Source organism: Sturnira hondurensis, unplaced genomic scaffold, assembly GCF_014824575.4.
Source record: "Sturnira hondurensis isolate 20B ecotype Veracruz unplaced genomic scaffold, ASM1482457v3 Scaffold0006505, whole genome shotgun sequence".
Classification (NCBI taxonomy): domain Eukaryota; kingdom Metazoa; phylum Chordata; class Mammalia; order Chiroptera; family Phyllostomidae; genus Sturnira; species Sturnira hondurensis.
In genome coordinates, this window is record NW_028079136.1 from 6,778,411 (window position 1) to 6,805,741 (window position 27,331).

Consider the following 27,331-nt stretch of genomic DNA (forward strand, 5'->3'; position numbering starts at 1 on the left):
AATAACACCCTAGATGAAATGGACCTAATTGATGTATATAGAGCCTTCCATCCCAAAAAAGCTAAATACACATTCTTTTCAAATGCACATGGAACATTTTCAAAGATAGATCACATGATAGGACACAAAACGAATTTATTTCCTCAATAAATTCAGGAAAATAGAAATCATACCAAGCATTTTCTCTGACCACAGGGACTGAAATTGGAAACCAACCCCACAGAAAAAAACCCAAAACACCCAAAAGCATGGAGACTGAATGATGTGCTATTAAACAACGAATGGGTCAAGATTGAAATTAGGGAAGAAATCAAAAAACTTCTTGAAACTAATGAAAATGAACTCACAACAACCCAAAACTTATGGGACACAGTGAAGGCAGTCCTGAGAGGGAAGTTCATAGCAATACAGGCTCACCTAAAGAAGATAGAAACATTTCAAACAAACAACCTAACCTGACACCTGCAAGAACTTGAGGAACAACAACAAAGACAGCCCAGAGCAAGTAGAAGAAAGGAAATAACCAAGATCAGAGCAGAATTAAATGACATAGAGACTAAAAGCATAATTCTAAGGATCAATGAATCCAGGAGTTGGTTTTTTGAAAAGATAAACAAAATAGACAAACCTTTAAGTAGGCTCATCAAGAAAAGAAGAGAGAGGACCCAAATAAACACAATCAGAAATGAAAGAGGAGAGATTACAACTGATACCACAGAAATAGAAGGTATTATAAGGAATTACTATGCAGAGCTGTATGGCAAGAAATTTGACAACCTAGGTGAAATGGACAAATTTCTAGAAAAATATAATCTTCCAAAACTGAATGAAAAAGAAACAGAAAACTTGAACAGACCAATAACAGCAGATGAAATTAAAGTAGTAATCAAAAAACTCCCATCACACAAAATCCCTGGACCAGATGGTTTCACAGGAGAATTCTACAAAGCTTTTAAGGAAGAGCTAACCCCTATTCTTCACAGACTATTCCAAAAAATCTGAAAGGAGGGAAAACTCCCCAACTCTTTTTATGAAGCCAGCATCACCCTAATTCCAAAGCCAGATTCCACACAACAAAGAAAGAAAATTACAGGCCAATATCGCTGATGAACATAGACGCTAAAATCCTCAACAAAATATTAGCAAATCATGTCCAACAATACATCAGAAAGATCATACACCATGACCAAGTGGGATTCATCCCAGGGATGCAAGGATGGTTCAATATACGCAAATCAATAAATGTAATACACCACATAAACAAAACCAAAGACAAAAACCACATGATCATATCAATAGATGCAGAAAAAGCTTTTGATAAGGTACAACACCCATTTATGATAAAGGTACTCAGCAAAGTGGGAATAGAGGGAGCATTCCTCAACATAATAAAGGCCATATATGAAAGACCTACAGCCAACATCATACTCAATGAGCAAAAACTAAAAGCTTTTCTACTAAGATCAGGAACAAGACAAGGTTGCCCACTTTTACCACTTCTATTCAATATAGTATTAGATGTTCTAGCCACAGCGATCAGACAAGAAAAGGAAATAAAAGGCATCCAAATCGGAAAGGAGGAAACAAAACTGGCACTGTTTGCAGATGACATGATAGTGTACATGGACAATCCTATAGACTCTACCAAAAAACTGCTCGAACTAATAAATGAATTTGGCAAAACAGCGGAATACAAAGTCAATATCCAGAAATCAAAGGCATTTTTGTATACCAACAATGAAGCAGCAGAAGCAGAAATCAGGAAAAAAATACTATTCGATATAGCAAAAAGAAAAATAAAATATCTGGGAATAAACCTAACCAAGGAGGTAAAAGACCTATATGCAGAAAACTACACAACACTGAAGAAAGAAATCAAGGAAGACACAAATAAATGGAAACATATACCGTGTTCATGGATTGGAAGAATTAACATAATCAAAATGTCCATACTACCCAAAGCAATTTACAAATTCAGTGCAATACCTACTAAAGTACCAATTTCATATTTCACAGACATAGAACAAACACTTCAAAAATTTATATGGAACCATAAAAGACCCCGAATAGCAGCCACAATTTTGAGAAAGAAGAACAAAGTAGGAGGGATCACAATACCTGATATCAAACTGTATTACAAGGCCACTGTAATCAAAACAGCCTGGTACTGGCACAAAAACAGGCACATAGACCAATGGAATAGAACAGAGAGCCCAGAAATAAACCTAACTCTCTACAGTCAATTAATATTTGACAAAGGGGGCAATAACATAAAATGGAGTAAAGACAGCCTTTTCAACAAATGGTGTTGGGAGAACTGGACAGCTATATGCAAAAAAAAATGAAATGAGCACGAATTTACACCATACACCAAAATAAATTCAAGGTGGATAAAAGACTTAAATATAAGCTGGGAAACCATTAAAGCCCTAGAGGAGAGCATTGTCAGGAAAATCTCAGATATTCCACGCAGCAGTATTTTTACTGATACGTCCCCTAGAGCAAGGGATATAAAGGAAAGAATAAACAAATGGGATCTCATCAAAATTAAAAGCTTCTGCATGGCTAAGGAAAACAGTATTAAGATACAAGGAGAAGCAACAGCGTGGGAAAACATGTTTGCCAATGATACCTCAGACAAAGGTTTAATCTCCAAAATATACAAAGAACTCACTCAACTCCACCCAAAGAAGACAAGCAACCCAATTAAAAAATGGGCAAAGGACTTGAACAGACATTTCTCCAAGGAGGACATACAGAGGATCCAGAGACACATGAAAAGATGCTCGATATCGCTAGCTATCAGAGAGATGCAAATTAAAACCACAATGAGATACCACTTTACACCAGTCAGAATGGCTATCATAAACAAAGAAACAAACAACAAGTGCTGGAGAGGTTGTGGGGAAAAGGGGACCCTAATTCACTGTTGGTGGGATTGCAGACTGGTACAACCACTATGGAAAACAGTATGGAATTTTCTAAGAAAACTAAAAATGAACGTGCCTTTTGACCCAGCAATTCCACTATTTGGAGTATATCCTAAGAACCCTGAAACACCAATCCAAAGAACCTATGCACCCGGATGTTCATAGCAGCACAATTCACGATAGCCAAGAGTTGGAAGCAACCTAAATGCCCATCGGTAAATGACTGGATCAAAAAGCTATGGTACATTTACACAATGGAATTGTATGCTGCAGAAAGGAACAAAGAACTACTACCCTTTGCAACATCATGGATGGAACTGGAAAGCATTATGCTGAGCAAAATAAGCCAGGCAGTGAAAGACAAATACCATATGATATCACCATTAACAGGAATCTAAACAAAACAAACAAGCAAGCAAAATATGACCAATGACACTCAAGTACGGAACAGGCTGACAGGGTCCAGAGAGGAGAGGGGAGAGAATCATAGGGGAAAAGGGGATGGACTCACATGAACAAGTATAAAGAACACATGGACAATAATGAAGGTGGGGCGCAGAAATGGGAGGGCGGCGGGAGCACTGGGGGCGTGCGGGCAGGGTTGGGAATATAAGACAGAAAGCTGTACTTGAACAAGAATTAAATAAAAAATTATTAAAATAAAATAAATAAATAGTAAGTATCAACTATGTGCCCAGCTCTTGTTTTAGGAAGTTGGAAATTAGAGGGAAGAAACCAAACAGAAATAAATCCTAGTCTTCATGGAGCAAAACACAATGTAAAAATGGATAATATGTTGGATGGTAATAAATGCCATGAAGAAAAATAAAGAAAGGAACGGGGCTAGTTACTGTTAGGGCCTTGCAGTTTCAAGGAGGATGCCAACAAAGTCTTAACAGAGCAGAAGTCCCTTCAATGAAGACCTACCTAAGGAAGTCATTGGGATATCTGTGGAACAAGAATCCAGGCAAAGGGACAACAAACAAATGCTTAAGACCCTTGGCTGGGAGAATGCCCAGCATGTTTAAGGAGAGCAGGGAAGCAAAGAGGGGCTAAAGAGGAATAGAGGAAGCTGAGAGAACCTCTTAAAAATAATTCAGACAAGCAATGATGGTCACTCACAGAGTTGTGATAGCAATAGAGATGGTAAGAAATCAGGATTTGTTGACAGTTTGGATATGGGGTATGGCAGAAAGGGAAATCAAGATTTTTGACTTGCTAAATTCAAGGATAGGATTTCCACTAAGATAGGGAATTCTGCAGGAGGAGTGGAGTTTGGGGAGAAAGATTGGAGCTATGTTTTGGGCATGTTTGAGATGCCTGTTACCCATTTTTCACTGTGTATAATGCATACTTTTTTGGCCTGAATTTTTGAGGGGAAAATAAGGATGCACATTATACAGGGACTTAATGACTACATGCCATGGGTATAATATTGGGTCTTATAATCCCGTGTATTTTGTGCACAAAAACGTGGTGCATGTTGTACACAGGAGCACGTTATACCCAGCAACAAATGGTAGTCATTCAAGTGGAATGTCAAGTTGGATATTGCATTTTTTGGCTTTTGGGGGAGAGTTTGGCAGGAAGAATAAGTATGAGCAGGTGTGACACGTTGGGGAACTGTACTAGGAATTGAGAGTAAGAGGAAAATCAGCAAAGGGAAGTCTTTAGGAAGATAAATTTTAAGCAGACCTTTGATTACCGGAAAGGAAAGAAACGAGAATTCTAGTTAGGGAAAATGTCCTAACATGTTACAATATCATCTAGAAATAAAGATGAATTTATTTATTTCTCTATTTCCTTGTATTATTTTTTACTTAAAACTTTTATAGTGCGTCATATAGTATTATGGAACAGTAGGTGCACAGGAAATGTTTGTTAACTAATAAATGAGAATAATATTGTTCAAAGTTTATTTCATTAACCAATATTTGGTAAGTGAAACTTGGGTGTTTTTTATTCTAGATATTTTTCGTATGCTAAAATATATATGACAAAAGATTTGCCATTTTAGCCATTTTTAAATGTACAGTTCAGTGGCATGAAAGTAATTTTATATTACTTTCTTTTAAAGAAATCAACATTGTTGCTCGGGAACAAAAAGAATTTAGGCCGATTGGGCTACTTCTAAGAGCATCAAACAGTCTGCAAGCCTTAGAATTCTAAAAGAATATCACTTTTGTTTGAAAGATTTGTACAAGTAGAAAGACAAATATGAAAATGAGTGCCTGACTTGTAAAACAGATTTTTCTTTTCTTAAAAACTGACTTTCCATTTAAATAAATGTCATTTTTAGTTTGGGGTTGCTATGTAAAATAACTTCAATGTGTCTAGTTTACCTTTGATTACTGGGTACCTCACATAGAACCCAAATGCTCAAATAAAGTTGAGAGCTTAAGGAGCTCTCAAACATAAAGTAAGTGTGCCCTGCATTATAATTTAGATGGCTTTCAAAAATGCTTTTTGTTTTTAGTTTGAGTTTTATAAATTATGTTATAAATTATATCATGCAATTAATTTTGGATTTTGTAAATTATATGAAAGTGTGATTGTCTATCTTTTGTGAGTTATACACCTAGGAAATTCTGTCTTTGTTGATTACAGTGCCTCTTTTTCTAGGGAACAAAGAAGGAAGAGATTGAAGGTGAAGTGGAAGTGACTGGGTTAATTCAGCCTGCAGACGTGTTTGCTCCCAAAAGCCTGGTGCTGGTATCCAGATTAGATTATCCAGAAATTTTTAGGGTAAAGAACTCTGTTGTCAATATGTATAAAATATTATATTAATGTGCAAATCTGTTTTGAGCAAGCCATTGTAACAATCCTTTGTATTTCAAATATCCTTGTATTTAAATTAAATTGACTTAGGAATTCGGTGAAATTAGTGTTAACAGTAGAAGTGTTTTATGTTGGATGAAATAAATACCTAAGTAAGTTCACGTTACTACTTAAATTTTAAGAATGTAGTGTTTTTTAAAGGTCCCATGTTTACAGATTGCAAAAATATATGTATCTTAAAGAGATCATTGGATTACCTGCAGCAAATGTAAAATACATTAGCACTATAACAACTCTGCTTTTACTCACCTTCTTTTGATGAGTCCAGGTTGAAGTAAAGAGGATGGATATTTATGTTTTCAGGTAGTTCTGATACTACCACTGCCAACATAGCTTTGAAAATATTGTTTACTTTGGGGACTTCCGCCAAGATGGAGGCGTAGGTGGAAACACTGTGCCTTCTCCCACAACCAAGTTTAAAGAAAACAACGTTTTAGTAAACGAAAATGCAGCCAAAACACAGAAAATTGAACTATACAGAAGTCTGACAACAATGAACCATTCAGCCAGACCGGTAAGAGGGACGGAGCCAGCAGCAGAGCAGAGTCAGGCAGGAAAGATCCCCCAACCCAGGCGCGCAGGCAGCCAGGCAACCATGGGCAGATCCCAGGTGTGGGGTAGCAACGGGCAGACGCAGTGAGGGTGCAAGGCGGCAGGCTGCCTGCAGTCACACATTCGCACACAGATAAACCAGCAAAGGAGCATGCAGTGAGACAGACCAAGCTGGCCCCAGTGGCAGGAAGCAGCAGAGGGGACCGCCATTGCCCCTCTTTGACCCTGCCCCCGCATACAGTGTCACAACCCAGCAACTGAGTTGCCCTGCCCTGATGAACACCTAGGGCTCTGCTCCTCATACATAACAGGTGCAAACAGACCAAAACATGGCTCAAGAAGAACTCAAAGCCCCAGAGCCGATAACTCTAAGCAACCAAGAAATAGCCAACCTATCAGATGCACAGTTCAAAATACTGGTGATCAGGATGCTCACAGAACTGGTTGATTATAGTCACAAATTAGAGGAACATATGAAGGCTAAACTGATTGAAATGAAGGGAGATGCACAGGAAACCAATAGTGATGGAAAGGAAACTGGGACTCAAATCAAGGGAGTGGACCAGAAGGAAATAAAAAATGACCAAACAGAAAAGAAGGAAGAAACAATAATTCAAAAAAATGAGGAGAGGCTTAGGAACCTCCAGGACAACTTTAAACACTCCAACATCTGGATTATAGGGGTACCAGAAGGGGAAGAGGAACAGCCACGAGTGGAAAACTTATTTGAACAAATAATAAAGGAGAACTTCCCCAGTCTGGCAAAGGAAATAGACTTCCAGGAAATCCAGGAAGCTCAGAGAGTGCCAAAGAAGTTGGACCCAAGAAGGAACACACCAAGGCACACATAATTACATTAGCCAAGATTAAAATGGAGAGAATTCTAGAAGTAGCAAGAGATAAGGGGACAGTCACCTACAAAGGAGTACCCATCAGACTGTCAGTGGATTTCTCAAAAGAGACCTTACAGTCAAGAAGGGGCTGGAAAGAAGTATTCCAAGTCATGAAATCCAAAGACCTACAGCCAAGATTGCTCTATCCAGCAAAGGTTTCATTTAGAATGGAAGGACAGATAAAGTGCTTCTCAGATAAGATCAAATTCAAGGAGTTCACCATCACAAAGACCTTATTATATGAAATGTTAACGGTACTTATCTAAGAAAAAGAAGATGAAAAATATGAACAGTGAAAGGACAGCAAGATCATGGTTATTAACAACCACACCTAAAACAAAAGCAAACTAAGAGGACAGCTAGATCCGGAGCAGAACCATAGAAATGGAGATCACATGGAGGGTTAGCAACAGGGAAGTGGGAGGAGGAGAAGGGGGGAGAAGGTACAGAAAATAAGTAGCATAGACAGTAGGTAGAAAATAGATAAGGGTGAGGGCAAGAGTAGTGTGGGAAATGTAGAATCTAAAGAACTTACAACACGTGGTCATAAACTAAAGGTGGGGAATGGTGGGGGAGGGGGTGTGCAGAGTGGTGGAGAATGAAGAGGGAAATAGAATAACTGTAATGGCATAATCAATGCCATTGATTATGCCAATCAATGGCATAAAATATATTTTAAAAAATAAGTAAAATAAATAAATGTAAAAAAAGAAAATATTGTTTACTTTAGGTATTTTGTTTTTTAGACACAATTTTCAAGCATAAGAAGAAATTTAAATTTAGCTATAAATACATTTAAGCTTTGAAAAAAGAGGGCTCTTTTTTTTTTCAACTTCTCAGCTGCTACCTGTAGTATTAGTGTGTTGACCGTGGTCCAAAATCACAGATCTACTTGGGAAGGTATAAACCATACCTAAAATCTTCTGAAAGATTTTGGAAATGAATACATAATTTTTGGCAAATTTTTCCATTCATTGAGATATGCATTTTTTAAAAATTAACTTGGTGTCAATATTTTAGTGATTCCTAACAAATAATGATTTTTCATAATAACAGAATTTCATAAACTGAAAGATTCATAAAGATTACATTTTGTCTTCTGAGCTTTAAGTGTTAATCGTATCTTGTCTTTATTTTGTGATCTTTTGTAATAATTCACGTAAGTTAAATTTTTATATAGAATGTTCTGAATTTATAAGTCACAAAACAAAATAAAATTTCTAAGTGTTTATTTTGAGCCCAAAAAGAAAACCGTTTTGAGCCCTACACATTTGCTAGAGTGATTTTCTCAGCACAGACACCTGTTTCACAAACTGTGGGTTTCTGCTTTTTATAAGCTCTTCTCAAAAGCTCATTTAGAGCTTCTGGTTCTGGAGGAAAATTTAATAAATTTAATAACATTTGCAGCTTCAAATTTAGTCCATGTCACTGTATAATATACTCTACTAGGTTCAAAGAGAAATTTTCCTAGGAGCAGATGTCACCACAATTTATTTTTAGTGCTTACTTTTTCCATGAAATAATGACATGTGTCTTCCTTTTGCAGGCTTGCCTAGGTTTGATCTACACTGTGTATGTGGACAGTCTGAATGTCTCCTTGGAAAGCCTCATTGCAAACCTGTGTGCATGCCTTGTCCCAGCGGCTGGAGGGTCTCAGGTAAAAAGGCAGAGTAAAAACGCAGATGAAGAGGGCCTGTGCCTCTTATCCTCTTGTCCAGTTAATTTAATTTGTGAAGAAAAGGGGGAAAAAAGAATTCCCTAAATATTTTTGTTTCTAAGAGGATCTTAAGTAAGCAGTGTCCCTATGGTCTGCCTTCTAGAGACCCAAGATTCCATTCTTTTCTTAGGTCATGAGGTTAATTTTAACACAGGGTTCACCTTTCACATAGCGTAATTAGAAGTTATATTTTGTGTAACTTGAACTCCAGTTTACATTTTCTTGTAATACACTTTTTAAAGTCAAACTTTTAAAATGTTTTCCTTGCCCCCCCCCTTACTTTGTATAGTCATACCTCGTTTAATTAACAATCAGAAATTTTTTAGTGGAAAAAATAGGCAGTAACATTAAGAAAACCCTCATAACAGTTTTTTGTAACCTTGTAATTACTTCTGAATAGATCCATTAATTTATTTATTTCCCTGGATAATAGTAATAGTATGTGGTCTTAAAACTCTTTTGTGTGTTGCGTGTAATCTCTCATAGAGTAGCTTAGTTTTCACATTTTAAAGAAGAGGGTATATTTTTCTTATTTCAGTTTGCTACCTTTAATAACAGTAATGTTAATCATTTTCCAGAATCACAGGTCTTTGGAAAGTGTAATCTATACCTGAAAATTTCCCAAGGGTTTTGCCATAGTTTGAGCCTCAAATAGGAAATTAAGCTCTTCTCCTAAAATAAAACTTTCTCAAAGTGGTCATGCTTTTCATCTTCTGTGTGTCTTGAGATTTTCATATTTGTTTCTGAAGTAGAAAAATAAGAACGTCAGCTCTATGACTTAATGTATGTAATGCACGATACTTTAAAAAAAAGACTTCTTCTGAAGCTGTAGAATTGATTAGTTGATCACTTTCTTTGTTTATTCTTATGTGATATTGGTGAAGAGGATAGTCCTGTAAAAATTACATAATTTATCCTCAATCCAGCAAAGATTATTTATAATGAAATTGCCATCCTTTTTCCTTGCCCCTTGTCTTTTTTAAGTGTCTTCTGTCTATCCCAGTGTCTTTTTTAAGTTTTTTCCCTTGTTTTGCCTCCTGCACTCTCTTCCTTTACTCTCCTACCTTTGCTCCAAAGAAAGAATTTGAAATGTGGGCTTCCTTGAAATTGGAGCAAGCTTTAAGCAGTGGAATTGATTTATGAGCCATTATTTTAATGGGATTTTTGTTAACTTTATTTTATTTACATTTTAATTAAAATTTTTTATGGTAGCTACGAGAAATTAAAAAATTATAATAATGTGGTTCTTATTATATTTATTTTGTTTTTTCCAGTTTTATTGAACTGTAATTGGCATATAAATGTTGACTCTAACATTTTATTGTTTTTCACTGAAGTATGATTGTCAGTGATTCTTGTATTTCGTTTTTAAATTTTCAACTGCTGAATTTTCTTGTACCATATTCAGTTGGGCGCAAAGTAAACTCGAATGTTTTGGGTTACATTGTTGCCCTTTGCATCTGTTCATTGGATGTTAATATGGTCATCACCTGCTCTAAATCTGAACATCAAAGGGTTTTTTTAATCTTTAAGAAAATGTCTGGAAAGAAATCTTTTATGTATTTGTGTGTGTGTATGTTTTCCCCACGCTGCAGAAGCTGTTTTCCTTGGGTGCGGGAGATCGGCAGCTGATCCAGACCCCTTTGCATGACAGCCTTCCTGTCACAGGCACGAGTGTGGCCCTCCTGTTCCAGCAGTTGGGTATGTCTTTTGTCCTATTTTCAGTGTCCTCTTGTGGAAGCCTACAAAATGAAATTTAGTTTAAGCTCACATCACCTGACGTGAATCTAAAAAATGAAAAGCAAGCCATTAACTACTTGATACATAAAATATATAATTACATGGGTAGTATTCTTTTTTTTTTTAATCTGTAACCCAGGCCCCCATTGCTCTGGAGTCAGTTAGACTTTTGAAAAGTAGACATATTTTCTTTGTGCTTTAAAGGATGAATAGGTAGCCCTGGCTGGTGTAGCTCAGTGGATTGACCATGGGCCTGTGAACCAGAGGATTGCAGTTCGATTTCCAGTCAGGGCACATGCTTGGGTTGCAGGCCAGTTCCCAGCAGGGGACACATGATACATTGTGTGTCCTCAGCAGAGGCAACCATACATTGATATTTCTCTCCCTCTCTCCTTCCCTTCCCCTCTAAAGATAAATAAATAAAATATTTTTTAAAAAAGATGAACAGGTAATATAGTTTGCTTTTTCTTAGCTGAATTTCTTTTGTAGAAATTTTGTCTGATGAAACTAAAAATCCTGTCCTTCTCATCCCTCCAATGGCTAGGGAAGAATTTGCAGGGGCGGTGGGGAGTGGGAAGGACACTAGAAAGTGCTCCCTGTACACTGGATAACTTGTACTTCATTTAAGGAGTAACACAACTTACCAGTGACACTCTGCTTCTCCATAGAATTCTTTGTTCCTTGCACAAATTTTGTTCCTTTCTCGGCTTTGTAACTTACCACTTCTTTTTTATTAGAGGCTCCGTCCTTATTCTTTTGCTATTTCTATCAGTCAAATGCAGAAAGCCTTGGGAGAGATTAAACACAAGTAGAGTTTCCTAGTATCCAAATAAAGAAGGATTGTAATATCAATCCCAGAGCGATAGTCCTTCCTCGTTATATACACCTCCCTTTAATGGTTCAAACTCCAAACACTCCTTTCTTCCTCCCTGAAAGTCTCTACTCACTGAGTCATCTCAACTAAGTCCTAATTGAATTAAAGCTATTATTTAATGTGTATAATAGGTTTTATTTGGTGGTACTTATTCCTCTATAGAATATCTTGCTAATGAAATCCTGCCTCCACTCACTTTTGGAAGTAACTTTAGGGATTCAAGGACTACCTACAGCCTGTCCATGATCCCTGCCAACCACTGACTTAACTGACTTTAGCCAAGCACTACTCAGCTGCATTGTTTTACTTTTAAAAGGGGCTGCATTCCGCACAGGGCTGTCCAACCCGCAGCCCATGGGCCACATGCGGCTGAGGATGGCTATGAATGTGGCCCAACACAAAAATCGCAAATTTACCTAAAACCTTTTTTTTTTGCTCATCAATTTTCATTAGTTTTTGTGTATTTAATGTGTTGCCCAAGACAACTCTTCTTTTTGTGGCCCAGAGACACCAAAAGGTTGGACACCCCTGCAGGTCAGTCAAAGCAGACTTACCTTGAAGCTATAGAAGGTGAGACACAGATAATTTCACATTTTCAAATGCTACCGTTTATTTTACACTTAAGGAGTGCCTTAAACCTCTCATGCTTCTGAGTTTGTGTGTGCACTAGAAGAATATTACCTCAAATACCGGTAGTCCTCTAACTGGGAAACCTGGTATAAAGTACAAACTTATAAAGCCTGGACTTCTCTTCCAGTAATGGTGGCCTGTGTAATTCAGAGTAACCCTTTTAACACTGACTGCTAGAAAAGCTGTACAAATATAAACAACTTCTGCTTGAAAGTATCAGAGACAATTAAAGGGTTACCAAATTATGGTCTAAGAAAAGTGTAAAACCTAGAGAAGTAAGCCAGACATTTGGGACCAATTTTTCCCAGAGTTACCTGTATTTTGGGAGAAATAACTTAAGAGCTGATCAGCATCATTGATATCCTATGGGGAAAGGGAAAGTTTGACTTCAAGTTTTACCAGTGAGGAGATTTTTATTAAGCTCTTATGCTTTGAGTTGGGATCATAAAGGAGAAACCTAGTAGGAGCAGATAAATTGAAATCAACAGTCCCCGTGAAGAACAGATGTACAGCCGGAAGTTGTTTCAGGTCCCTGAAATGAGTTACGGTGATTCTTGATGCTATTGCCTCTAGCAGTATAGAAGAAATAAAAGTATATTTTCTCTGGGACAAGATAATTGCATTCTAGGCCTTAAGTATAAATTTATATATACATATGAGGTCTGTCCAGAGAAAGTCCAGCCATTGTTAATATAACGAGAACTGTTTGCACAACATCAATGTAACCTGGTAGCCAAGGAGAAAGGACTGGAATGTACATGTGTGAACAATGATGACTTCACTGTACTAGTCAGTGGGGGCAGTAGACATCATTGAGTGAACATGTATATCTTGTGGCTGTGACATTCGAAGTGACACAGCAACTATTTGGATGAGTCATTGGCCGCAGCTATGGGCAACAGTGATTGGCAGCTTCATCATGACCACATGCCCGCTCATGCATCACATCTTTGTGCAGTTTTTTAGTGAAACATCAAATCATCCAGGTGACTCCGCCCCACTACAGTGCAGATTTGGTACCCTGCAACTCCTGACTTTTCCCAAAACTAAAATCACCTTTCAAAGGGAAGAGATTTCAAACCATTGACGAGATTCAGAAAAATACATTGGGGCAGCTGATGGCAACTGGGAGAACTGTATGAGGTCCCAAAGTTCCTCCTACTTTGAAGGGGACTGAGACATCATTGTCTTTTGTCCAGTGTTTCTTGTGTCTTAAAAAATGTCTCTGTTTTTCATATTACATTGCTGTGTACTTTCTGGACAGACCTCAATATAAATATATACATACATATGTATAAATATATACATATATACATGTCCAGTACTCAGTCAAAAATAACCAGAAACATGAGGACTAAACCTATATGAGTGAAATACAAAAGAACCATAGACAACATAAAAGACTCACTCTATCCAGAAAGTAGTTATCAGATTTAGATATTAATATAGCTATGCTTAAAATAGTAAAGATGATAGCCCTGGTTGGGTGGCTCAGTTGATGAGAGTGGCGTCCTGCACACCAAAGTCTGCAGTTCGGTCCCCAGTCACGGCACACACCTAGGTTGCAGGTTCATTCCATGGTTGGGGCACAAAAGAGAGTCAGTTGATGATTGATCCCCCTCCCCCTCCCCTTCCCCCTCCCCCTCTCTGGCCTCCGCCTTCCACTCCCTCCTTTCCTCTTTCTCTAAAAAAAAAATCAGTAAATATATTCTCAGGTGAGGGAGAAAAACAGTCAAGAATAAGAATTTGGAGAGTAACATTAGCAAAATTGCAGAACAGGAAGTCCCAGTTCTTGTTCTCCCATAGGAACATTGATTTAATAACGATATACAGACCAAAATACCTTTACGAGAATTCCAAAACTCCAGTGAGGAAATCACAGTAGCTCAGATGATCACAAAGCCCAGATGATCACATCTTGAAATGGGTGAGAAGAACAATTTCATTTCACCAGGTCAGCCTCTCCCCAACGCCAGCACAGCTCAGTGCTGGAAGAGAACACCCCAGCTTGCAGCTTCTCCTTGGGGAGGAGGAGAAGAGTGGAGTTTGTGTCCAGAGTTGTGACTGTATGGAGGACTGCTCTGCCCCCAACGGACTAGTTGCCGCCCCGCCTCATTTAGACTGCCAACAGAATCAGCATAGTTTGGGTACCTGAGGACCAGTAAGAACAAAGAGGGTTGAGGGGGGCTTGCTGCAGCCATTACTGCTTAGAATAATTGAGAGAAGATGGACAGTTTGAGGCCTATCGCTGAAGAAGAAGGAAGAGGAGCCTTAGCCTTCCAGCTTTCCAGGGGGGCAGCCTGAATACTGCAAAGAGGCAGGAAAATTGGAGCTTTCATTCACTGCTAGTGAGAATGTGAATGGAACACACCTTGACTTTTTTAAAAGTTAAATAAACCAAATAATTTAGTCATTCCACTCCTAGGCATTTACCTAAGGAAAATGATGGCATTGTCCACAGAAATATTTGTAAGTGAGTGTTCATACCCATATTTTTAACAATAGAAAAAAATTAGGAATAAGCTCAATGCTCATCAATGGTTATGGATAATGGTGATGATAATGGACAAATAGTGTGTGGTATATTCATACAATGGAAGACTACTAAGCAACATAAAGTAGTAAATTACTGATATGTGCTATAGTATATATTAATCTGAAAATAATTATGTTTAATGAAAAAAGCCAGATCAAACAATGCATATTTTATGATTTGGTTTCTAGAGAGTTCTAGAAAATACTGATCAGAAATTTCTGATCTATGGTGACAGAAACTGATCACTGGTTGCCTTGGGGATGGGAAGAGAGTGATTCCCAAGGGACACAAGGAAACTGGGATGTTTGTGTTTATTATCTTAATTGTGATATCAGTTTCATAGGTATATACATATTCGTATGTCACATATATCAAATTCTACTAGTGAATTGAAAACATGCCCACATAAAAGCTTGCACGTGAATGTTTATAGCAGTGTTACCCCATGATAAACAAAAAATGGGCCCAACTCAGATGTCTGTCAGGTCACGACTGGGTAAACCCACTGTGATATACCCACGCAGCGGTATTGTCCCTTCATACACAGGAGTGAGTGTTGACACATGCGACAGCACGCGTGAATCTTGAAAACAAATGCCAAGTGAAAGAAGCCAGGCACAAAAGGACACATATTATATGATCTCGTTTATATGAAATGTCTAAAGAGGCAAATCCATAGTCCCAGAAAGTAGATTAGTGGTCGCCATGAGCTAGAGGGAAAGGGGCAATAGAAAGTGATTGCTCATAAGTATGGGGTTCTCTTCGGGTCATGAGGTTGTTTTGGAGTTAAACACTGGTGGTAGTTTTGCATGTGACTATATTAGAAACCACTGACTTGTATACTTTAAAAGTGTGAATGTTATAGTATGTGAATTATATCTCAATAGAGGAAAACTATTAGGCTCTTGTCAAAAGAACTCAGAAGCCATCTTGAAGAGGATTGTAACTGATCTAAGATGGTACAATTTCAGCCTCAAAAGTGATATTAATTGCAATTGGTTGAAACCTAGAAAATATTTTAAAATCCATGAATTCATAATAATATTAAAATTGAAATGTTGTTATTCTAGCCCTGGTCAGCGTGGTTCAGTTAGTTGGCTGGGCATCATCTTGCAAAGCAAAATGTTGCCGGTTTGATTCCTGGGCAGGGCCCATGCCTGGGCTATGAGCCCGGTCCCAGCTGGGGCAACTGATCTATGCTTCTCTCTCTCTGCCCCTCCCTTCCCCTCACTCTAAAAATGAATCAATAAAATCTTTTTAAAATATTGTTATTTCAGAATATGTCAAGAAACCAATTTGTTATCTTGAAAACTTACCAGTAAAGGAAATGAATCAAGCATTTATTCTGCCTGTATATGAACTATATATATAGTACAGAGTAACCCAATAGTAGTTGAGAATGGTCTCTTTTTAAAGTAGTCTATCAATGAATGAAAGTCATAGAGATAGAACATCATCATGTTACATTCCTCAGTGAATGCAGACCTAAGCGTCGGTAACTTGTCATAAGAAGAAAAACAAGCAGATATGATGTGCCAGGTCTTGCCAAACATTACCTATAGTTTGACCTGGTCAGTGTGGCTCAGTGGGCTGGGTGTTGTCCTGCAAAGTGTAAGGTTACCGGGTCAGTTCCCAGTCAGGGCACATGCCTGGGTTACGCGTTTAGTCCCCAGACAGGCACGTGTGAGAGGCAACCTGTTGATGTTTCTCTTTCACATTGATGTTCTTCTCCATCTCTTTTCCCCTCTCTCTAAAAGTCAATAAGTAAAATCTTTTTAAAAAATTACCTGTAGTGTTTACTAGAGGGATTAAATCTGAGTCTGATCACAGAAAGTGCAGAAGATAAGGGGACGCATTAAAGTGCACTGAGACACTGCGTTTGTCAAAATCCATGCTCTTGGACACTATGGGTAATGTGTTCCAGATTCTTTAACAAATGAAGTATAAGGAAAGGAAAAAATGGAGGAGGAAGCTCTAGATGAAAAGAGATTTAAAACACATCTCAGTTTTAACAGAATGAGATGGAACTATAGTGTCTGGTTATGCACATTTGGGCGAGAAAACTGTCTGCAGGAAAAATCAGGAAAATGGTTATTAGAAGAGTCGGGAGAGCGGTCACTGCAGCAGCGTAGAGGCGGCTGTGACCGGGGCACATGGAAGGGGCTTCTCAGATTGCTGGCGGGGTTCTTCCCTGATCTATGTTTTGTTTATCACGTACTCACTAAGCCTTGCAGTTGATTTGTTTGGTTTTCTATTATATGTGTTTTATCTTGCAATAAATAAACTTTTTAAAAGTTATAAAACTAACTATATGTATAACTTATTTTTTTAAATGCAATGCTTGAACAAATTAGAGGTTTTATTCTTCTCAAATAGCAAAGTCTAGAAGGTTGATAAAATATTGATTCCTAGATATCCCACTGATTGTTTGGAAATTCTGCCTTATGATTTTTCCCCATCTGTTAATAAGTAGTTTTCCCTTATTAGACTGTGAGCTTCAATAACTGACTTCATGATTAGGAGAATAATAAAAGAATAATTAGAACTTTTCTTTGTGTTCTGTATATCTGGCATAATGCCTTGGCCACAAAAGGCATCAATGTTTGTTGAATAAATGAATGAATGTCCTGGCCATGGAGAGAACAGCAGATGTATTTCATTAGGAGGTATTCTGTGAATGGATGAAGTGTGCCAGAACATGTGATGATTAGTCATCTGAAGATCAAATTTCATTATCATACTCTCAAGTATTTTGAGCTTTATTATCTTTTGTTTACATATTTAAAAGTTACTTTTTCAGGGAAAGAATAAGGAAAAGATAAGACAGGAAAGGAGAAAGAAAGATGCCTCTAAAACAGTGCTATATGCAGAGTTGTATTTTCTAGAGCACGAGATACTGATAATGGTGTCTAAAAGCATGCTCTTATCACCAGTCATTTCAGTTGGACTGTTGTGGAAAGCCAATATTAGACCATTATCAGAGTTCACTACCTGGGTTGGGGGTGGGGTGGTGGTGGTACAGTTTACAAAGCACAGACAGGAAGCAGATAAAGACTCTAAGATTCTTTAGTAACCTTGACTAGTTTTCCTGTGAAAGTCTAAATTTAATGATAACATTTTCTTGGTTCTTCTCTCCCAGGATTGTACGATAATAAGTTTGTTTTCCACAGTTTGAGAGTTCTCTGTGTTTGCCTGAAATCATTATGTGGACTTCCGCCATCACCCACCTCATTCCCCATAAGTTCCTCCACTTCTTTAATTTCTCAGTTGCCATTTTTTGTTGGCTTATTGTTTTAGCTTATGTGAACTAGGTTTGTTTACCAGAAGATTTGTGCTTTGAGTGTAGAAAACTGTAGTTTTTTATGTTGGTAAGATTGTATTCACAAGAACTGGTGTTTATAGCCCCTCTGATTTTTTAATCACTCCATAGCTGTTTAACTCAGTGTCTCTCCTTGATCCAAATAATTTTGTGAAATTCTCATGACATCTTTTGTCATACCTATTTACTTATAATTTGGATTTTCGTGGCAAATAAAGTAGCTTTATAATATTTATTCTCAGTTTTGATAGTATATTATTTATTAGACATTTTAAAATCAAAGATTAAAACAATCTTGAGCCTTCAGCTATCATCACTCTATTTTTATCATTAAACAACTTTAGTCTTAGTATTTTCTTTCTTTAGTATATTCTTTGTTTATACGTTTTTCCAGCTTTACTGATCAGATATTATTGGTATATAACATGTACGTTTAAGGTTTACAATGTGACGCACGTATGTGTTGCAGAATGATTACCTCAATGAGATTATTAAACCTCCACCCCTCACATAGGTATCATTGGTGTGCATGCACTAATAACAATAAGACCTACTCTTTCAACAACTTTCAAGTATCTAGTACAATATCCTTAGTTATATTCACTGTGCTGTACATAAGATCCCCAGGATGTATTCATGCTGTACCTGGAATGTGTACCATCTGACCAACATTAGTGCATTTCCACTAACATTTAAATTTAACACTTGGCAACAAGTATTTAACTCTCTATTTCTGTGAGTTCACCTCTTTTAGATTCCCCAAATAAATGAGAATATAAATTATTTGTTTTAGTCTGCCTGTTTTACTTAGCATACTGCTTTCAAGTTTTCTCTGTGTTGTCACAAAAAGCAGGGTTTCAATATTTTGGCTGAATATTATTTCATTGTTTTATACATAACACATTGTCTTTATACATTCATCTACTGATGGGCGTGTACTTTGTTTCTATGTCCTGGCTGTTGATACCTCTTTGAAATACTGCTTTAGTTAATCTGTGAAGGTAGGGATCTTGTTTGTTTGTTTGTTCTTTACTGTACTATGGTGCCTGGGGCATAGCAGGTACTCATCAAATATTGATCCAATGTCTGGGAAATCTCCTTTTTTGTGCTTGTATAAAGGCATGACCATTACTATATTGCTTTCTCCATTGCAGATTGACTAGAAAAAACTATAATAACTTGTTTAAGTCTCCTGGAATATATGTCTTTATATCATGGCCTTAATTTAAATAATTTTTCCCATTTGAAAGCTGAGACATAGTGCTCTATTTGTATAGCATATCATTATTATTCAGAGAAGGAGAAGATTCTGGAGAAAAGTTTTCAATGTTGTTCCTTCAACACAGGAAACAAATACATTTGTTAATGTTTGATGTTAAGAATTTAACTCTAAAGAAAAGTTAAAATCAGGAAGTAATTTTTCAGAATGTTTTACTATTTTAATAATCAACAGGATATGTTTATACCATTGTACTAAAATCAGTAGTAATTATCACTGGAATGTTGGTTTTCATATTGTCTTCCCTACTGTTATTGTGCAGGTTTGGATGGATTCTGGCTACTGAAGACTAGGGAACAATTCAAGGTTATGTAGAAAACTGATTTTCACTTGTAGTTCAAAGAAATTGGATTTATAAATAACTATGTTGCTATGAACACAGCAACAAGCATTGCTAGTTAGGAATAAAAACATTAATGTAATTTCTTAAAATATTTGACATGTGGGTTATAGCATAGGTAAATTAGGCATGGGTAAATTATTCTGTATTACACAATATAGCCTTTCTGGATAATGAAAACTGTACCCTTTAAGCACTAGAACATTGTCCCTAACTCATTTCTACTGTATGAGACATAAATCTTGTCTTAATAAGTTTAATAAAATATCCCCCCCTTAATATCATAAACTAGTCTTTAAAAATAATGTAAATAGGATAGAGAGCCTTACAAATGCATGCTTTCTTCACAGTTTATCTGATACTAAATGATGCTGTGAAGTTCGTTTTCTCTGGGTCACCAGAATAGATTTTCTTGTCTTGTGGGGGATCATAAAGGGTTTGGGTATGAGTAGGGAGGGAGAAGTTCTTCCCAGGGTCTTGAGGAAGAAATCTCAGCCTCCTTCTCTTGGCGAACTATGTCTTCGTGAGCCGCCCTTGGCAGAGCTACATGTAGGTCGCAGTGCCTTTTCCTGCCTCAGTCCTGTTTCTGTGCACACAGTCTCTGTCAGCTCTGATAGCCTCACTGCTCTCGTCTCCCTAACTTCTGTGATCCTTCAGAATCAAACCAGAGGCTCAGTTCCTTGACCAGGGCTCAGTGTAATCCCAAGGGAGCTTAAACAACGAAAGAAGAGTCAGCGTCCAGCAATGCACTCTCCCATCACATAAGGGAGATAGACACCACTGGTCTTTGCAGCCTTGACAGTGGAAGGGAACCATGAGCAGAGGAATGTGGGCAGTTGCTAGAAGTTCAAAAACCCGAGTGGAGGAATTTTGACCTCCAGAAGTTTAAGATAATATGCCTAGGCAACTACTAATATACCTTCTGTCTTTATACATTTGCCTTTTCTGGACATTTCATATAAATGGAGTCACACAATATATTTTCCCTCATGTCTGGCTTCTTTTACTGAGCATAAAATACAGGTTGGGACAAAAGCAGGTTTACAGTTTTTGCCCCACGCTGTATTTCTGTTGTTTTAATTCATCACCTTCGTGGCAATTTGTTATAGAAGCCATTGGAAACTGACACAGCCAGACTTTTAAAATATAAATTTAAAAATTCTTTTGTCCTTGCTTCAGTAGCACACATATTAAAACTTTAAAATTCTTTGACTCACAAGAGGCTGCTAAATTGGTACAGAGAATTCTCAAGTATACATTGCCTACCCTCTCCCAACAATATTATTTCAGATAAGCATGGCACATCATAACAACCAGTGAGTTGATACTGGCACAAGAATAGTAATTTGGGGAAGGAGTGACACTTCTCTGAATAGACATTGTTATGTAGTTTTGACTTCTCAAAGTATGTTTAAGTCTTCTTCAGAAAATAATATTAGATCAATCATGATGAAATGGAATAAAAAAGAAAATCTCAAAACTAAAAGCATACAGAAATAAGCTCCACTGTCTTTCAAAGACTAACAATCACATTGAAGTGGAAAAACTAACCAAAGTAACTGAAGAACACAATATTTGACTACAAGGTGTAGGGATTTAGAACCATAATTGAGTAGGTTCAAAACAGACAGGGGGTGTTAAGAACAGAATAGGCAATGGAAAAGCCAAAGAACTTACATGCATGACCCATGGATGGGAACTAAGGGAAGATCGTGGGAGAGAAGGAGGAAACTGGGTGGAGGAAGGCAAAGGAGGAAAAATTGAGACAACTGTAAAAGCATAATCAATAAAATACACGTTAAAACGAAAACACAGTGTTTGACTATATAACCTCAGTACTGTAAAGGTTTGAGGAGAGAGTTGTAAACAAATTGTTCATTCCTTTTTAATTGGTGATATTTAGAGTTAGAGTGGCTGAACAAATTCTGTAACTTTTTAATGTGATATAAGATCCAGCAAATGAGTAAATATACTTAATGTTATTCAGAGCCAGGGTTCTCACTGGAAGAAGGGACATACAAATATGCATTGGAGTCAGTGGGAAACCCTGTGGAAATGGATTGAAATGGAAAGTAATGGTGTGGATCATGATTTCTCAGGGTGTGTGTGTGTGTACACATACACACGTGTCTGTCCACATGCTTTCATGTATGTGCATATATATATACTATGCACATGCATATATTTCCTAACTCTGCCTGCAGAAGTGGTTTAGAAACAAAAGTGCCCCAGTAGAGATGATCTGACTTTTACTCTCATACCCAGAATCTCGCTCTTTAATACCATTCTTCACAAAAAGGAACTAGGACTCCTTATGAGATGGCTGGCTTTTGGTCGGGGACAGGGTAGGTACAGTAGAAGTCTGGGTGATTTTGTCAAGCCAGAAAGTAAGAAAGAACTTTAAAAAGGGGTTCATGTCACAAGGACACAGGAACTAGGTTAAAGAGGTGCCCACTGTCTAAATGTAGGACTTGTTTAGCACAAAAATAATTAAAGACAGTACTTGCTTATATAATGTTGGAATTTTTTAAAAAAGGAATCCAGGAGTCCATACTGATAATGGATATAGAAATAAGCAAGTCAGTGAAGGACAAAGGAGGGTGCTGCTGCATGTTGAGTGCTGACCAGTGAATGTGGAGAAGTAATGGACTTGGAAAGTCATTTTGTAGCTAGTCTTCATAGTAAGGACGGACTCAGACAGTAATTGCCAATGCAGGCATGCCTCGGGGATTCTGCAGGTTGGGTCTCAGACCACCACAATAAAGTGGATATCACAATGAAGCAAGACACACAGATTTTTTGGCTTCCCAGTGCATATAAATGTTACGTTTATACTACACTGTAGTCTGTTAAGTATGCAATGGTATTATGTCTAAAAAAGCAACATACATGCCTTAATTTTTAAAATATATACTTTTTTTGCTAAAAATGCTAACCATCATCTGAGCCTTCAGTGAGTCAGAATCTTTTTGCTGATAAAGGATCTTGCCTTGATGTTAACTGGTCAGGGTGGTAGCTGCTGAAGGCTGAGGTGGCCGTGGAATTCCTTAAAATAATAGTACAGTAGTTTCCCACATCAGTTGTCTCTCTCACAGGCTATTTCTCTGTAGCATGTGATGTTTCATAGCATTTTATCCACGGTAGAACTTCTTTCAAAATTGGAGTCAGTCCCCTCGGTCCCCGCTACTGCTTTATCAGCTAAGTTTATGTGATACTCTTAAATCCTTTGTTGTCATTTCAGCAGTCTCTACCAGGAGTAAATTTTGTGTCAAAAAAACCACTTTTCTTTGCTCATCCATAACAAGCATCTGTTCATCCATTCAAGTTTTAGCATGATGAGATTGAGGCATTTCAGTCACATCTTCAAGCTCCACTTCTAATTCTAATTTTCTTGCTATTTCCACCATATCTGCAGTTACTTCTTCCACTGAAATCTTGAACCACACTCCCCCCACCCAAAATTACTCACGAGGGTTGGATCCGCCTTCTTCCAAAGTCCTGTTAATGTTGATATTTGGACCTCTTCCCATGAATATTCTTAATGGCATCTGGAATGGTGAATCCTTTTCAGAAAGTTTCAATTTACTTTGCCCAGATCCATCAAAGGAATCAGTATCTATGGCAGCTGTTGCTTTATGAAATATATTTTTTTCATACTAAAACTTGGAAGTTGAAATTCCTCCTATATCCCTGGGCTGCAGAATGGATATTGTGTTAGCAGGCATGAAAACAACATTAATCTCCATATCTCCTATCAGAGCACTTTGGTGACTTGCTGCATCGTCGATAAGCAGTGATATTTTGAAAGGAATGTTTATTTCTGAGCAGTCAGTCTGAATAGTGTGCACAAAATATTCAGTAGACAATGTTGTAAACAGACGTGCCATTATCCAGGCTTTATTATTCCATTTTTAGAGCACAAGCAGAGTAGATTTAGTGTAATTCTTAAGGTCCCTGGGATTTTCTGGAATGGTAAATGAGCATTGGCTCCAACTGAAAGTCACCAGCTGCATTAGCCCCTAACAAGAGAGTCAGCCTGTCTCTTGCAGCTTTGAAGCCAGGCATTGACGCCTCTCTAGCATGAGAGCCCTAGATGGTGTCTTTTCCCCATATAAGGCTGCAGCTTCCTCCCCTCTCTCAGCCTTCATCAAGTTGAAAAGAGTTAAGACCTTGCTCTGGATTAGGCTTTGGCTTAAAGGAATGTTGTGGCTGGTTTTATTTTCTATCTAGACCACTAAACCTTTGTATCAGCATAGGTTGATTTGTTTTCTTATCATTTCTGTATTCATTGGAGTAGCACTTTTAATTTCCATCAAGAACTTTTCCTTTGTATTCACAACTTGGGTAATTGGTATAGGCAGCCTTGTTTACCGCCTGTCTCAGTATTTGATGTGACTAAGCTGAATCATATCTACCTTTTGATTTAAAGTGAGAGATGTGAAAGTCTTCCTTTTACTTGAACATTTAGAGGCCACTATAGGATTATTAATTGGTCTAATTTCAGAATTGTTGAGTCTTAGGCATTAGGGAGGCCCAAGGAGAGGGAGAGAGACTGGGGAATAGCCAGCAGGTGGAGCAGTCAGAACACACACATTAATCTATGAAATTTGCCCTCTTATATGGGCATAGCTCATGGTACCCCAAAACACAGTAGCAACACCGAAGGTCAATGATCACAGATCACCATAACGTAATAATGAAAAAGTTTGAAATATTGCAAGACTTATCAATATGTGACAGAGAGACATGAAGTGAGCAAATGGTGTGTTAGAAAAACGGCACTAATAGGCTTGCTTGATGCAGAGTTGCCACAAACCTTTAATTTGTGAAAAATGAAATATCTGCCAAGTACAATAAAGGAAAGTTCAGTAAAACGAGGTATACCTACAGTTGGCGAGGAACAAGATATTGGCATGCCCCAAAGTGTCCAACCACAGATGGTTAGTTGGTAGGAAAAATATCTACTGTATTCTGGATAACTTAGCATTTAAACAAAGTTTATATGAACAAAATTGACATCACCAAAGACAATACTTCTGGTTATGGCAGTATGAAGAGTTCGGCAAATTCTTCTGCTGCCCCCCAAACAGTATAAAACTGTACAAAAAGTTATTGACTATAGCTGTTTTAGGACTCTGGAAATTGACCAGAAGCAAATATACTCAGAGGCATGTTTCACCCTAGAGCTTTGGAGGAGAGCAGTAGAAATCTGTGGTGTTCTCAGCTGGGACCACTCCCATCTCCCCCATTCCTCAGCTCTTTCAGTGAGAATGGTTGTTTTGCCAGGGCAGGGTTGGCTATAAAGCTGGCAGCTTTGCTGCCAGATGGGATGGAAAGCTTAAAACCACAATATGATTGTCAGTAAAAATGGTATTGATCCCAGGAGGAAATGAAAGGGAAAAAACTCTTAATTCTTCTTGTCTAAGTTACCATCCTATTTGACGCTACTGGCAGACCAGCCAGAAATTTAACAGTCACAGAGAGGTAGATGAGACTCTCCACCATGTGGGCAATATAGGAGGCTCCTGAGTTTTACCTCTCTCACAGATGAACCTAATGTACAGCTATATACAGAGCAATTCCTTCTGGGAGACATCCAGAAACTATTTGAGTGACTCCTACACATTGGCCTTCTGAGAAAATACCCACACAGAAATGTGTAGGGAAGAATAAGAAACATTCTCACTATAAACCCCACTCTCGGCATAATACCATGGAGAGGGAATCAGGCTTCTCCCTGAAGAGCTAAGGGTTTGGGCCACGCATCTTGCACTCCAGTTTTTAGGTTCCCACTCAAGGGACAGTCTCCCCAAACTTTTAGCTATGAAAGCCAGTGGAGCTTGCATTCAAAAGGCCCACAGGACTAAAGGAAACAAAGAAGCAGTTCTTAATGGACTTGTGAGGACTCACTGTGGCTGTCACCCTGGAGCTCAGTGCAGAGGGAGGAGGCAAAAACACCCATGTCCCAGTGTTTCCCTAGTAGGGGCTTGACTATGCAAGTAGCTGCCTGAGGGTCACGCTTCTAACCACCCATTTCTGTGCTGACTGCTCTACTCAGCAGAGCCTGAGAGAGAAGATTCACTTCACCTTTCAGGACACACATAGACTGAAGATGAAGATATGTAAAAATATATTCCATGCAAATGAAAATGAAAAGAAAGCACCAGTAGCTATACTAACTGACTTCAGATGTAATAGACTGTAAGCCAAAATATTGTCATAAGAGACAAAGGTCATTATATAACGATAAAGTAGTCGACTCATTCAGAGGATGTAACAGTTATAAATACTTATGCACCCATCTTCAGAGTACCTAAATATATAAAGCAAATATTAACAGATATGAAGGGGGAAATAGACAGCAGCATAATAGTAGCTAATATAGTGCATTCATCACTCATGTATTTATAGTGATGCTGGTGTGAACAAACCTACTGCACTAACAGCCATATAAAAGTATAGCATACACAATTATGTACAGTGCATGGTATTAGATTACAATAATAAACAACTATATTTTACAGGTTTATATATTTACTATATGTATATTTATTATTTTAGAGTGTACTTTTTATACTTACAGAAAACAGCCTGCTAGAAACCCCATATTCAATGATGGGTACATATTCCAAACAAAAAATCAGTAAGGAAAATAGAACCTAAAGGACGCGTTAGAGCAGATTGACCTCACAGACACCGTAGAGCCTCCACCCCACAGCTACAGAGCACACGCTGCTCCAGTGCCTGTGGGACAGCGTTCTCCAGGACGGACCGTGCATCAGGGCACAAAATAAGTCAATAAATTATTTAAGAAGATTGGAATCATGCCCAGCCTATTTACCAGCCATAATGGTATGAAACTAAAATCAATAACAAGAATAAAACTAGGGAATTCATAATATGTAAAGATTAAATAACATGCTTCTGAACAACCAATGGACATTGAAGAAATCAAAAATATCATGAAACGAATGAAAATGGAAACACTACATATTAAAACATACTGGGTACAGCAGAAGCAGATCTAAGAGGGAAAGGTATAGTAATAAGCGACATGACTTTACACTCCAGGGACTAGAAAAAGAACAAGCTGTGCCCAGAGTTATTAGGAAGAAGGATATGACAAAGAGCAGAAATAAATGAAAGAGTAAAACAAACAATAGAAAAGATCAGTGAAACTAAGCTGATTTTTTATTTTGAAAAGACTCACAAAATTGACAACCCTTTAGCTAGACTAACAGAAAATCAGATATGAACGAGGAGACATTAAAACTGGTACCACTGAATTACTAAGGATCATAAGAAACTTATGAACAATTAGATGCCAACAATTAGATAACCTAAAAGAATGGATAAATTCCTAGAAACATACAATCTACTGAGACTGAATCATAAAGGATAGGAAATATGAACAGAACAGTTACTACTAAGGGGACTGAATTAGTAATCAAAACCATCCCCAAAAAGAAAAGTTCAGAACCACATGGCTTCCCTGGTGAATTCTAACAAACTTTTAAAGAAGAACGAATACCTGTCCATCTCAAATTCTTCCAAAAAATACAAGAGGACACTTCCAAACTCATTTTTGAGGCCAACATTTCCATAATACCAAAGCCAGACATGGGTGCTATAAGAAAAGACAACAACAGGCCAATATCCTGATGAATGTAGATAAAAATATCC

The 27,331-nt window shown here is 37.7% G+C and overlaps 1 protein-coding gene across 2 annotated transcripts in view; it reads left to right on the plus strand.

The window, feature by feature from the left end:
- The window catches only part of SBF2 (SET binding factor 2), a 424,767-nt gene that overhangs the window by 205,885 nt on the left and 191,551 nt on the right, over positions 1-27,331 (plus strand). For both annotated transcript variants that reach the window (XM_037050085.1, XM_037050086.1), the window contains exons 4-6: positions 5,553-5,675; positions 8,760-8,870; positions 10,526-10,631. In XM_037050085.1, coding sequence (XP_036905980.1) covers positions 5,553-5,675; positions 8,760-8,870; positions 10,526-10,631 — 340 coding nt within the window. The remainder of the gene's footprint in view (positions 1-5,552; positions 5,676-8,759; positions 8,871-10,525; positions 10,632-27,331) is intronic.